We start from the raw sequence: 14672 nt of genomic DNA, 5'->3' as shown, positions 1-14672 counted from the left end.
AAAAATGAATGTAAAACTCTTACCATAATTATAACAAACCCCCAAAATTCCTGTGTTACCTTCCCTATGCTCTTAGTCCTATTCCCCAAAGACAGCTTTATCTCTATAGAACAGCTCCAACAAAGAGCTTTTGTTTCTAGTTCTTCTGAAGGCTACCCCCATACCTCTACATAATTTCCTCATATTGCTTTTTTTCATAATTATCAACTTTGAACATTAACTCGACCTTCTAATATATGTGGAGTTACTTTAGTTAAATCATTACCACCACCTACCCTCTCTTCCAATATTTATCTTGTATTTCATTTTCATTCCTCTTTCACTTGCTTCTGGAAATGTAAAAATATTCTCAAAACTATTTATTCATCAATTTTCAAAGTTTTCTCAACTCATCTAGAGAAATTCCCAATACAGACTTCTTAATCCAAGAACAGAACTAGTGATTAGATCATTTTAAAGATCTAAATGTTCAAAAGTCAAAATAATTTAAAGCAAGAAAACAAAGTATCAACTAATTGTGATGAATAGCTAACTGTGGGAATGACTGGATTAAGAAACCAAAGTCAAAGTAGTTGCCTGCTTCAAGTGAAGAGCTTGAGAATCTCTATCTTTTTTTCTTTTCTCTTCTAGTCTTCATTTTCTTCCTTCTATCCTTTCCTTCCTCCCTACCTTCTTTCCTTACTTTTCTTGATTCATCTCTTCCTCTTTCTTTCTTCTGTTTTTTCTTACCTTAATTGTAAAGACAATACTTGTGAATACAACTAGAAATAAGCAGTTGAGACTTCAATTCTCTGTGAAATTTTCCTTTGCTCATTTAAGCTTGCACTTGGAGATTGCTAATCCCCCATGGTAAGTATGTTACACACCAAGTGGCCAACAAAACCTCTCATGTTACTGTAATCTGGGCCCAAAAAGACTATACCTACTGGGCAAATAGATCCAGGCCCAAAACAGTTAAAACAAATAAGTTGAAATTTAGCAGGGCAAAGATTTAAATTCTAAATTTAGTTTAAAAAAACAATTTTTTTGCATACTGTATATGTTTTGGGTGCAACCCACATGAAAAAAACAGGGCTGAGTTTTTCGTTAACTCATTAAGCCAATAAAGTAAATGGTTGGTTAATAAATTGGTTTGTTTTAGATTGCAATTATATGAATATATTATCTAGAATATGATGGGCAATAATCCATATAAAAGCCATAACAAGTCCATAACAGGAAGACTCCGTAAATAATAGGGAGTCCGTAAGTAACAGGAAGTCCATAACAGGAAGACTCAAGTCTTCCTGACATGAGTTCTATGGAACTGGAATACCGTGAGTGGAACATAGCTGTGCTAAGTTCTTGTGCCACAGAAATATTACCATTTTCTATGTGTGCAATGAAGCTGGGAGGCACTCTGCTACACTTACATTATATTTAAAGTTTTGTTTTTGTTATTAATGTCCTTTGTAAGGAGGGACATAGACAAAATGAAAGGGACACAGAAGCTGTGAATAACTTGGAAATATTCAAAGGTAATAGGATAATTAGCATGCGTCGTCTTATATCAAAAGGGAATCAAAAGGGAAGAAAACTTCTTTCATGTGCGGTGTTTGGAACATTGAAGGCTGTATCTTTTACTAGATATGAGGGAAAGGTTCTAACAATTTGAGTTCTTAAAAATGGAACTAGGTACTTTTCCTAAATCATACAATACACTCAACTATAAAACAGAGGAAAATCTACTTTTGGGGACACTAAAAAAAGGATCTTCTTCACTGTTTTTAAGATAAAGAATGAATATACCTACTACCTCTTTCTATTCTCCAGACCTAGTTCACATCTGGTTCCTTCCAGTTTCTGGAATATGCCATATTATCTTAGAAATCTGAATTTTTATTTATGCTTTCTTTCAGGTTAAATAGTCTTATTAAATCCTATCCCTCAATTGCCTGGTGAAATTTTATTTCTTCTAAGTGGCATTTAAAAATTACACCATCGGAAAAACATTTCCAATTTGTTGGGATAGATTAGACCTTCTGAATACAAGCTCAGAAAAAGCCACCTATACCACCTATAATTTATTTTTCCTTTCCTCTCCTCTCCTCTCCTCTCCTCCCCTCCCCTCCCCTCCTCCCCTCCCCTCCTCTCCCTCTCCCCCTCCCCCTCCCCCTTTCTTTCTTTCTTTCTTTCTTTCAGACATGGTCTCACTCAGTTGCCCAGGTTAGAGCAGGGCAGTGGTGTGATCATGCTTCATTGCAGCCTCGCCCTGGTTGAACCTGGCTAAATCTACCCTTCCACCTCAACTTCCTGAGTAGCTGGGACTACAGATGTGCACCACCATGTCCCGTTACTTTTTTTCTTTTCTTTTTTTTTTTTTTTGTAGAGATACAGTTTTGCCATGTCGCCTAGGCTACACCACCTATAATTTCTAACAGTACAACTTGAGACTGTGAGCTGTACTATAAGCCAGAAGATAGACCAACTCAAACTTATCTTCCTCTTTATCCAAAGTAAGAGTACAGTGTCTGGAACATCAAAGGCACTTTAAAATATTTTATGAATGAATGAATGTATAAAGCAGGATGTTTAACTGGATTTTTACAGCAATTACCTCCAGACCTAATAGTCTCAAATCACAAGTGTGAGCAGAACACAGTTACCTTTCCTCTGCTTGAAAACTGCAATGCCAAATTTTACTCATAACTTATTCTCTTCAATTTGGAGAAGAATTACACTAGTGTTGGTGTTGAGAGTTGTAGGTACTCAGTATTCTGCTATCTTTAATGCTGAGAGGGCAGGGCACAACCCTTTGTCTAGTCTCAGAACCACATTTGAAGCTGGTCTGCATCACAGGTCAGCCTCCACAATTGTAACTTTTCAAGTTAGGTTTCTCCAGCATCAGGGTAGCAAATATCCTCACCTTTGACAGTTATGATGGTCTGATGGATGTGCTATAAAGATATATCTTAGATTTAGATATGACAACATAGAGACAAATACTCTCAAGATTTCAATTTCTCAGAGAAACAAGTTTTTGAGAAAAGACGCAATTACGTTTGGCATTTCCTCAGTAGCATAAGTTCTTCATTCACGTCCATCTGTCTTCCATATTGACATACGTGACATTATTAGCATGCAAAACTAATTGTGTTCACTTTCCTGCTTAAAAACTTCTAGCAGTTCCCCACACTAAAATGAGGAGTGATGTCTTATAATGATCAGGGTTGGTTCATGAACTGTTTCTGCCTACTCTTCTATCCTTGTAGCATGATTGTATTACCCTGAATACGACATCCCTTCTGGGGCTGCACAAGCTTCTGCCATTTCCTTAATGAGACTGCCACCTTTTAATTAGTCTGTATTTTCTATATGAGCTCAAGCCCCAGTGATTCAAAGGTCTATGCAACAGCACGCTTTTTGTTGGTCCCCATTTCACTTATTTGCATATATGACAATGTGTTGGACAGAGCACTGGACTCAGAATCATGCCTAAGACAAGAGTTGTAATTGTGGCCAACTTCTCTTACATTATATAAATGATGAAAATTGAGGGAAATAATGTGAGAGGAACTCTGAGAATGAATGTCTGATTGCAATGAATAACGGAATACAAGGGAGATAAAAATATATAGGTTTGTCCTATACTTAGAAACTATATAGTGAACATTGAAACTTCTTATATCAGCTGAATAATGCAAAACAGCATCCAAAGACTATTGACCTGCCAACAATGAGTAGGAAAGATTGAACTGGGGAGAGAGACAAGGCAATTATTTAGAGTATCATGGAAATTCACACTTACAAGATGTTAAATTCTGAGAAGCAGAAAGATAATAACCTGGGGGCCAAGAAGACTTTTTAAAAGAAAATTGATATAAAATGACAACGGTTTGTAAATTATAAGGCAAAAGAGTATGAACCACATGGAAACAATGCAACTTAGAAGAATTTACGGCTGTCATGAGTTGCCTCATAAACAGCCAAAGCATTACTGACATAAAGATGAGGCAATATTGTGTGGGTTGTTTTTATACAAAATTGTTGCTATCAAGTATAATAATATTATAAATATCTATAGTGTATGTCTATAATAAAACTATAATAATTTTCTGGTTTTGATCTATTTTTCATTGATCAATACAAATTTGGAAGACTTTGATTATGTTTATTATAGCAAATGAAACAAAAGTAAATTATCCTGGAGCTATCCAGAGGACAGCGATGCAGTCATGTTGGGAACTGGGGAAGCTTGATGTTTGGAAGGGATTTCTCAGGAGTCCTTACACCTATCCACAAGTAGCTGGACCAAGTATCACTTTGAATAGTATTCACAAGTCCTTAAGCCAAACTTTCTACTCTCAATGACTTCTTAGGTTTGGGGCTCTGAGCATTCACTCAAAAAATAAGCCTTATTTACTTATTGGGAAATAATACTACAGCTTCCCCTGAAGGAATACTGTAAATATTAAATAAAATTATCCACTTAAATGTTAGGACACAGTGCTTGCTATTTCATCACATATGAATGATATATGCCACTACTAGCATCTTCATTATCATCTTATTGTGATTATCATTGTTGTGCGCATTGTTATTTTTATTAATGAAATAATAAAAATATGGCTTCTTTAAACCTCAAGAGTTTTGATTTTATTTTTAGTATTTCTCCACACATACTCATTGGAATATAAGTTCAATGGAAATAGACTGAAGGAATATTTTGGAGGTGTGTTACATAAAAGAGCATCACTATATTTTGAAAAATTTGAACAATAAATCTAACATATTACATATCTAATCAAACTGAAGGCCTGTTTTGATATGACAACTTGGCAATAATTGGATTCATGAACATGTTTTGCTGTCCAGATTTTTCTTCAGGGCAAATTTGACGTCCTTATTTCTTAGGCTATAAATTAGGGGGTTCAGCATGGGCACAACAGTAGTGTAAAACACAGAGGACACTTTCCCCTGGTCCATAGAGCTGACAGATGATGGCTGCAGGTACATGAATGCTGCAGATCCAAAGAAAACAGCAACAGCCAAGATGTGGGAGCTGCAAGTGCTGAAGGCTTTGGACCTGCCCTCAGTGGAGCTAATGCGGAGGATGCTGGCAATTATAAAGATGTAAGAAGCAAGGATGGTTAAGGCAGGCGTCAGGATGTTAAATGCACTCAAGACCAGAACCAGCAATTCACTGATGTAGGTGCTGGAGCAGGAGAGCCCCAAGAGAGGGAAGAGATCACAAAAATAATGGTTAATCACATTAGTCTTGCACAAAAAGAGTCTCAACATAAAGCCGGTGTGAATTGTAGATCCAAGGATGCCTAAAATGTAAACTCCCACTGTGAGCCAGAAGCAGTGGTGATAGGACACGATGACATTGTACAGCAAGGGGCTGCAGATGGCAACATAGTGGTCATATGCCATTGCAGCCAATATGTGACACTCTGCAATAGCAAAAATGAGGAAGAAGTAAAGCTGAGTCATGCATTCAGGGTAGGAGATGATGTTCTTCTCTGTCACAAAGTTCACCAGCATTTTGGGGGTAATGATAGTGGAATGGCAGAGATCAATGAAGGACAGACCACTGAGGAAATAGTACATGGGGTATGCAGGTGAGAACTGAGCCCAATCAGTGTGATCATGCTCAAGTTACCCACCACGGTGACCACATAGATTCCTAAGAACAGGAGGAAGAGGCGCAGCTGGAGCTCTGGCTGTTCTGAGAGCCCAGCCAGAATGAACTCAATCACTGAGGAATGGTTTCCTGCTGACATTTTCCTTTGGTCAGTTTCTACGGAGGAAAGAAAAACCATGGTGTTTGTAGGGATTGAGTTGCTATTCTACTTTTGGAGGAGGGTATCCCATGCTGAGGATTCATGATTTATATGACCTTTGGTTTATATATAATAATTTAACTCTGGGTAAATTAGCTAAGTAATATTTTTATTAATTAAATATTTTATAGCTTAATATCAAATAGTTTTTTATATAAAATATTTCAGCAATAATTATTATCATTTAAGAATTTTAATTGCTACTCTCTGGGTTGAACATTCCAAAGATTTCAAGTCAACTTTTCTGAGCTGTTTTTCGCACACTTAAAAACTTACAAGGGCTAATGAAAATGATGGAAGCTGGCTGAGCTGCCACTGGGAGAGAGCAGACCTGCATTCAGTACGGTGTCCTTTATTAACGAGCAGAGAAGTTCTGCCAAGGGTAACAGAGGTGCATTATGGCTACATCTTTGGAGGATTTTAATGATAATCAGGCAATTTAGGTTTCTATTAAAAATTATCAGATTTTCAATATTATTATTAAAATGAAATGGCACCAACAAGATTCATGATACAGATCTACCAGTAGAATTGTCCCACTGCAGCAGTGTTATGGCTCTTGGACCAAATATTACACCTCTGCCTTTGTTGGAGGAAAACAGTGGGAGTAGCAGCTAAATAAAAAATCCTTAATATCAAAGTGCCTGTGTTCATATTCTGATCCTCTCATTTACCAGTTGATAAGTGTGGACAATTAAATTAACATCATCATCTAATTAGCAGATATTTAGCACTCTGAAAATGACAACAATAATTGTTTTTGTTGTTGTTCCACCATCCATCAATTGGAAAATGAGGGATATTTATATACTTCAAAATACAAAAATAGTAAACATGATGTTCACACATTTTCATTAATCTCTTTCCTCTTTCTTTAATTAGGAGTGTGCCAAAGATGGAGTTATAAAATTAGGAAATATATAAATGTAGCCTCTGTTATGCACTAAACAAAAGATTTTGTCATTTGATACATTAATGTAAAATTCCAAATAAGTCATACTTGAATTTTAAATAAAGTAGAAACAGAAAATCTAAAATCTTCTATCTCACACCCATGCAAACCAGAATATTGAAATAAATCTTAAATTTAAGCATAAACAATAAACTATTAAACTTTAGGAAAAAACACTAGAGGAAAATTTCAATATAGTGGAGTAATCCAATTAGATTCCTTAGGACATATATGCACACATGAATTAGCCACATAACATTGATAAATCCTTTTTTATCCTAATTAAAAGCACATCTCCAAAGGTACCATTAAAAAAGCACAAGATTATGTCCATTGCAGGGACATGAATGTATTATCCTTAGCAAACCGACACAGGAACAGAAAACCAAATACCACATGTTCTCACTTCTAAGTGGGAGCTAAATGATTTGAACACATGACCACTTGGACACATAGAGGGGGACAACACACACTGGGGCCTATCAGAGCCAGTGGAAGGTGAGAGGAGGGAAAAGATCAGGAAAAATAACTCATGGGTACTGGGTTTAATACCTGGGTGATAAAATAATCTGTACAACAAACTCCCCTGACACAGTTTACCTATGTAACAAACCTGCACATATACCTCTAAACTTAAAATAAAAGTTAAAAAAAGAAAATTAAGAGTATGCCACAAAAAATACGTATATCTGACTATGGCCTTTTATGTAAATATATACAAATAATATCAACATGTCAATGATACAAAGACAATAGACCAAATTAAAATATAAGAAAAGTATTTGTATAGATGATATACGACAGAAGATATGTAAATAGTTGATAAGCACGTAAAAAGATACCAAATTCATTATTCATCAGGAAAATTACATACCACTACACATCCACATGGAAATGGCTAAAAATTATAAAAGAAAGAAAAAACAAAATAAACAAAAACTTACAGTTCCAAAGTTTGCCAAGGATATGGGATAACTCAAGCTCTCACACATAGCTGGTGAGGAGAGGTGTAAAACCGTACAACTACTTCGGAAAACTGCTTGGCAATATCTTAGAAAGTTAATCATATACTTAGATTATAACCCAACAATTCTGCTATTCAGGGTTTACTCAAGAGAAATGTAAACATGTATCTACACAATGACATGTACAAACATATACATGGAAGCCTTGTTACTAACAACTCCAAACTGGAAACAACCCAAATATTCATTCATTTATTCAATAACCATTGAATAAATAAATGAATTGCGGGATTTGCATAGAATAGAACACTACTCATCAATAACAAGGAATAAATCACAGATATATGCAACAATATGGATTAATCTTCAAAACATCATGTTAAGCAAAAAGCCAGACAAAAAAGAACACATATTGTACAATTCCGTTCATACGAACTTGTAGAACAGCAGAACTAATTTTATGGTGATAGAAATGAGGTCAGTAGCTACTGTAGAATGACTAGAAAGGAGCACGGGAAATCTTCAGGGATGATAAAAATGTTTCAATAAGGAAGTGTTGATTTCACCAGTTTATAGTGTATGCATCTGTCAAAACTCATTTAGGAGTTTTACACTTAAAATGGGTACTTTTATCCTTAATGTAATCTAGATAAAATTACATTTTGATATACTCTTATAAAGTATTAAATATAATAAAATAAATTAATAAAATTATTTTCAAAATAAAAACCCTAATAAAGAATCGGCAAAGATAAAGGAGGTATGAATGAGAGTCATAAATTTGAAGATAATCATATGTATGTATAGCTGTATACACATACACACACACACGATCTTACGGCATGCAACAACTAATGACACATATTCTTTTTAAGGTCACATGGAACCTTTACAGAATTATTTATATGCTGGTTCATAAAGCAAGGCACAATATTTTCCCAGACATTTTCACTGTTCTTCACATTTAAGAATGTAATAACACCAATCTTACAGATTTTCTTCTAAAATATAGAAAAAGCACATAGAAAATATCCAAAAGTAATAATAAATAAAAAGCCTCTTAGCAAACTAGGCATAGGCAGTAAGTTCTTGGAGCTGCCTAAAAAGCACATATAGCTGCCAGGCGTGGTGGCTCATGCCTGTAATCCCAGCACTTTGGGAGGCCGAGGCAGGTGGATCACTTAAGGCCAGGAGTTTAAGACCAGCCTAGCCAACATAGTGAAACCCCTCACTACTAAAAATACAAAACAGTAGCTGAGTGTGGTGGTGCACGCCTGTAATCTCAGTTGTTGAACTGGCTGAGGCAAGAGAATCGCTTGAACCCGGGAGGTGGAGATTGCAGTGAGCCGAGATAGCGCCACTGCACTCCAGCCTGGGTGACAGAGTGAGACTCAGTCTCAAAAATAAAAAAAAGGAATAAAGTATGACTGTCTATGCTACCTCTTGCAATTCTCCAGACCTAGTTCACATTTGGTTCCTTTCCGTTTCTGGAATATGTCATATTCTCTCAGCTATCTGAACGTTTATTTGTGCTTCCTTTCAGATGAAATAGTCTTACTAAATCCTATCCCTCAATTGCCTGGTGAAATTGTATTTCTTCCAAGTCTCATTTAAAAATTACACCATCAGGAAGACATCTGCAACTCATTGGAATAGATTGACCTTCCTAACACAAGCTTAGAAAGCAACCTATTATTTCCAACACAATGCAATTGTACACTGTGAGCTAAACTATAAGACAGATGTAAGACTAACTTAAATTTCTCCTCTTCTTTAACCCAAGTAACCAGCGTCTGACACATCAAAGGTGCTTAAAAATATTTTATGAGTGAATGAAAGAATGAATTAATGTTTTTAGAGGGATCTTTGAATTTTGACAACAATTACTTCGGGCCTAATAGTTTTAAATCACAAGTGTGAGATGACCGCAGTCACCTTACCTCTGCTTGAGAAATGCAATGCCAAATTTTACCTGCAACTTACTCTCTTTGATTTGGAAAAGAATGGCACTAATGCTGGTGTTGGGTGTTTCTACTATCTTTTGTGCTGAGAAAGAGGGCAGGGCACATCCCTCAGTCTGGCCTCAGAAGCTGGTCTACATCACAAATCAGCATCCACAATTGTAACCTTTCATTTTTTTCTGCAGCACCAGAGAAGCAAATATTCTTGCCTTTGACAGTCGCCTGAGTGGTTCTGATGGCTGTGCTATAAAGCTATGTCCTTGGTTTAAACACATCAGGTACCAAATAACATGGAACAAATATTCCACAGAGATTTCCATTTCTCAGGGAAGCTAGCTCTTGAGAAAAGAAGCAATTACAGTTGACTCTCTAGTGGCCTTTTTTTTTTTCCTCAAGTGAGATTATCTGCCAATCCTAAACTTATCAATTAGTGATAAAGTTTTGTGTGCAGGGATTACCTGAGCATTTTGTTAACATATAGACACTGATCCAGCAGGTCTGAGTGGGGTCTGAGATTCTTCATTTCTTATAGCCAGTGCTATTGGTTCACAGCCTATACTATAATGAGCAGGTTTCAGAGCACCAGGCATATCCTGACAAGCTATCTTACTGCTAATAGAACTAGATAATACTAAATAACCAATTAAGCCACTTATTTCCTTGTGCAAAAATGTTCAATTTATTTTATGTATAAACAGGTAATATACTTGATTCAAAAGTAAAATCTATATATACTTGGATTTTAAGAGATATGGGGTAGGAATTCATAATATTGATATAGTACTTAACTTTTTTAAGATCCCTTAATAATATTTTTCCTGCATTAATTCGAATATTTAGATATTTTATTTTTAGCTTCCTATGTTCCATGTTCCTTCTTATTTCTTATATATTTTTCCTGTTTTTCTCTAACATAGGAATAATTGGATGCAGTCTTCACAGAATAAATCAAGGTAAATTTGGACACTCATATCAAAGTAGAGACAAATACATTAGGTTCAATTCTATTTAAAGAAGTCGATGATTGGACTATATTCATCTTTCTCAATTATTACTGCATATTTAAAACCAAGGGATTTTTAAAATACAATATTAGATGTCCTCCCCATATCACTTAAATCAAAATCTTGGGATCTGAAGTCAGATACCGGTATTTCTTAAAAGCTTATCACACTGGGGATCCTCTTCAAATGCAGATTCTGATTTGGTAAGTTTGATACATAGCTTCAGATTTGCACTTTTAAGCATCTGTCAAGTTTTGCCAATGCTGCTGGTGCATGGACCACTCTGAGAATTGAGGTGTTCCATGATATCTCGTATTAAATCCTTCCCACAAAAATTTTTTCAGAGTGCAGCAAGTTCTTTCATATCATGTATCAGAGAGCTTCTATTTAGCTTTAGAATTACAATGCCTGCAGGATTCTGAGCTGTCTATAACAAATTATGATGTATTTGGATCACCACTTCACAGGAGAGCAGACTATGACTATTACATCAACATGATAAATAATAGGAGTGAGAAACAGTTGAAGCTTGGTTGAGATGATAAATGGGAATGCTATCAATAGGCCTTTTCATAACTAATTATACAATAATGAGAATCACTGAGAGACTGATTTAAACATGGTATTGGAATAAAACATTCATATAGACCTGAAATAAATTTGTACATCTGTAGTGAACTCATTTTCTACAAAGGTGACAAGAAGATACATTGGAACTAAAGGACATTCTTTTCAGGAAATGGTGCTGGGAAAACTAAATAACCACATGCAGACAAATGAAACTTGACCCCTATGTTTTACCATATGCAAAAATCAAATTAAAATGGATTAAATGCTTAAATCTAAGACCTCAAACTAGGAAGCTACTACAAGACTACATTGGAGAAACTTTCCAGGACACTGAAGGGGGAAAAGATTTCTTGAGTAATACCCACAAGCACAGGCCAAAGCAAAAATGGACAAATGGAATCACATCAAGTTAAAAAGCTTCTTCACAGCAGAAGACAATCAACAAAGTGAAGAGAAAATCCACAGAATGGGAGAAAATATTTGCGAACTACTCATCTGATAGTGGATTAATAACTAGAGTGTATAAGGAGCTCAAACAACTCTATAGGAAAAAAATCTCATAATCCAACTAAAAATGGGCAAAAGATTTGAACAGACATTTCTCACAAGAAGATATACAAATGGCAAACAGGCATATGAAAAGATGCTCAACATCACTGATCATCAGAGAAACACCAATCAAAACTATAATGAGATATCATCTCACCCCAGTTAAAATGGCTTTTATCCAAAAAACAGGCTTAACAAATGCTGATGAGGATGTAGAGAAAAGGATACCCTCGTACACTGTTGGTGGGAATGTAAATTAGCACAATCTTTAGGCAGAATAGTTTGGAGGTTCCTCAAAACACTGAAAATAGAGCTACCTTACAATCCAGCAATCCCACTCGTAGTATACACCCCAAAGAAAGGAAATCAGTATGTTGAAGAGACATCTGCACTTCTATGTTTACTGCAGCACGATTCACAATAGCCAAGATTTGGAAGCAACCTACGTGTCCATTAGCAGACAAATGGATAAAGAAAATGTGGTACATATACACAACGAAGTACTATTCAACCATAAAAAAGAATAAGATTTTGTCATTTGCAACAACATGGATGAAACTGGAGGTCATTATGTTAAGTGAAATAAGCCAGGCACAGACAGAGAAATTTCACATGTTCTCAACAAGGGAGCTAAAAGTTAAAACAATTGAACTCATGGAGATAGAGAGTAGAAGAATGGTTACCAGAGGCTGTGAAGGGTAGTAGGTGGGGTCAGATGCGGGGGCAGGGTTGGGAAAATGGGGAGGGTTAGTGGGTACACATAATAGAAAGAATGGAAAAGACTTGGTATTTGCTAGCACAATAGGGTTACCACAGTCAAAAATAATTTAATTGTATATTTAAAAATAACTAAAAGGGTATAATTGGATTATAACACAAAGGATAAATGCTTGAGGTGATAGATAATCCATTTACTCTGCTGTGATTATTATGTATTGCAAGCTTGTTTCAAAATATCTCATGCAACCCATAAATATATACACCTATTATGTATCCACAAAAATTGAAACTTGAAATTAAAAAAAATAAGGAGTGGTGTCTTACAGTGACCCAGGGTGGTTCATGAACTACTTCTGCTTACTCTTCTATCTTTGTGCCTTGATTATAGTACCCTGAATATGACATGCTTTTTCCCTCTTCCTTGATAAAGCTACTGCCTTTTAAGTAGTCTATATTTTGTGTATGAGCTCAAGCCATATTGATTCAAGTGTCTACCCAACAGTGCTTTTTGGTTTGTCCTCTTTTAGCCTATTGGTATATATGACAGTCTGTTGGACAGAGTGTTAGACTGGGAATCATGCCTAAGACAAGAGTTATAGTTGTAGCCATTTTCCCTTACTTTATATAAATGATGAAAATTAAGTGAAATAATAAATGCAATGGGTCCTTGCGAACAAATCTCTTACTGCATTGAATGAATGGATAATGAAATGTAAGAATGATAAAGACATATTGTACTAGTTGTTCCTATATTAGGAAATTATAGTGAACACTGAAACTTGTTATATTAGTTGAATAACACGGAACAGCATCAAAAATATTGATCTGACAATAGCGAGTAGGTAATTTAAATTGGGGAGAGACACAGGCAATCGAGTAATTAGAATATCATGGATATTCACAGTTACAGGATGTTAAATGCCCAGAAGCAGAAAAGTAATAACATGAGGGCAGAGAAGAGATTTTTTTAAGGAAAAATTGACATAAAATGGCAACTGTTTATAAATTATGATACCAAAGAGTGTGAACCACATGGAAGCAATGCAACTTAGCAGAATTTTCAGCTGCCCCAGTGATCTGCCTCATAAACAGCCATAGGGTTATTGGTATGATGATAAAACAATGTGTGTTTTTTATAAATTGTTGATATGAAGTATAATAATATAAGTATAATGCATCTCTATAATAAGACTAGAATAATTTTCTGGTTTTGCTTTGTTTTTCATTGATCATTACAAATTTGAAAGATTTTGGTTATGTTCATTATAATAAATGAAATAAAAGTGAAACTGTCATGAAGCTGTCCAGAGGACAGTGACACAATCATGTAGGGAACATGTCATAGGGAACGCAGGAAGCTTGATTTGCAGACAGAAATTCTCTAGAGTCCTTAGACCTACTCACAATTACCTGGACCAAGTACTACTTTGAATAATGTCAAAAGTCCTTGAGCCAACCTTTCCAGTCTCAATGTCATATTATGGTTGGAATCCTGAGCAGTCACTCAAACAAATGTTTAATTTTTTTCATATTTAAAAGCATAATAATACTAAGGCTTTCCCTGAAGTAATACTGTAAATGTTAAATAGAGTGACCCATTTAGCTGGGTGCTTGATATTTCATAAACTTTCAATAATATATGTTATTACTATCATTCTCATTACCATCATCATTATCATTGCTGTTGTTGTTGAGGTTGTTGTCTATATTATAATTAAAAGATAAAACTAGGGGCTGAGAGTGGTGGCTCAAACCGGTAATCCCAACACTTTGGGAGGCCGAGGCAGGCAGATCACTGAATGTCAGGAGTTCGAGACCAGCCTAGCCAATATGGTGAAACCCTGTCTCTACTAAAAATTTAAAAATTAGCCAGGCATGGTGGCACACGCCTGTAATCTCAGCTACTCAGGAGGCTGAGGCAAAAGAATTTCTTGAACTTGGGAGGCGGAGGCTGCAGTGAGCCAAGGTCGAACCACTGCACTCCAGCCTAGGTGACAGAGCTAGACTCCATCTCAATAATAATAATAAATAAAACTAGGGATACTTTAAACCTCAAAAGTCTTTTGATTTTATTCTTTGCATTTCTTTACATATGCTCATTGGAATATAAGTTCGATGGACGCAGA

General features: G+C 35.6%; 1 protein-coding gene across 1 annotated transcript; it reads right to left on the bottom strand.

Moving 5' to 3' along the window:
• Positions 1–4830: 4830 nt before the first annotated feature.
• Positions 4831–5837, bottom strand: LOC466824 (putative olfactory receptor 8G2). The gene is given in 2 exon segments (XM_024347520.3): positions 4831–5597; positions 5600–5837. Coding segments are annotated over 2 exon segments (972 nt in total). The 5' UTR covers positions 5805–5837.
• Positions 5838–14672: the final 8835 nt, after the last annotated feature.

This window comes from Pan troglodytes, chromosome 9, assembly GCF_028858775.2.
Source record: "Pan troglodytes isolate AG18354 chromosome 9, NHGRI_mPanTro3-v2.0_pri, whole genome shotgun sequence".
NCBI lineage: Eukaryota > Metazoa > Chordata > Mammalia > Primates > Hominidae > Pan > Pan troglodytes.
Note: the sequence above shows the minus strand (reverse complement) of the source record. Positions and strands in the feature narration are given on the sequence as shown.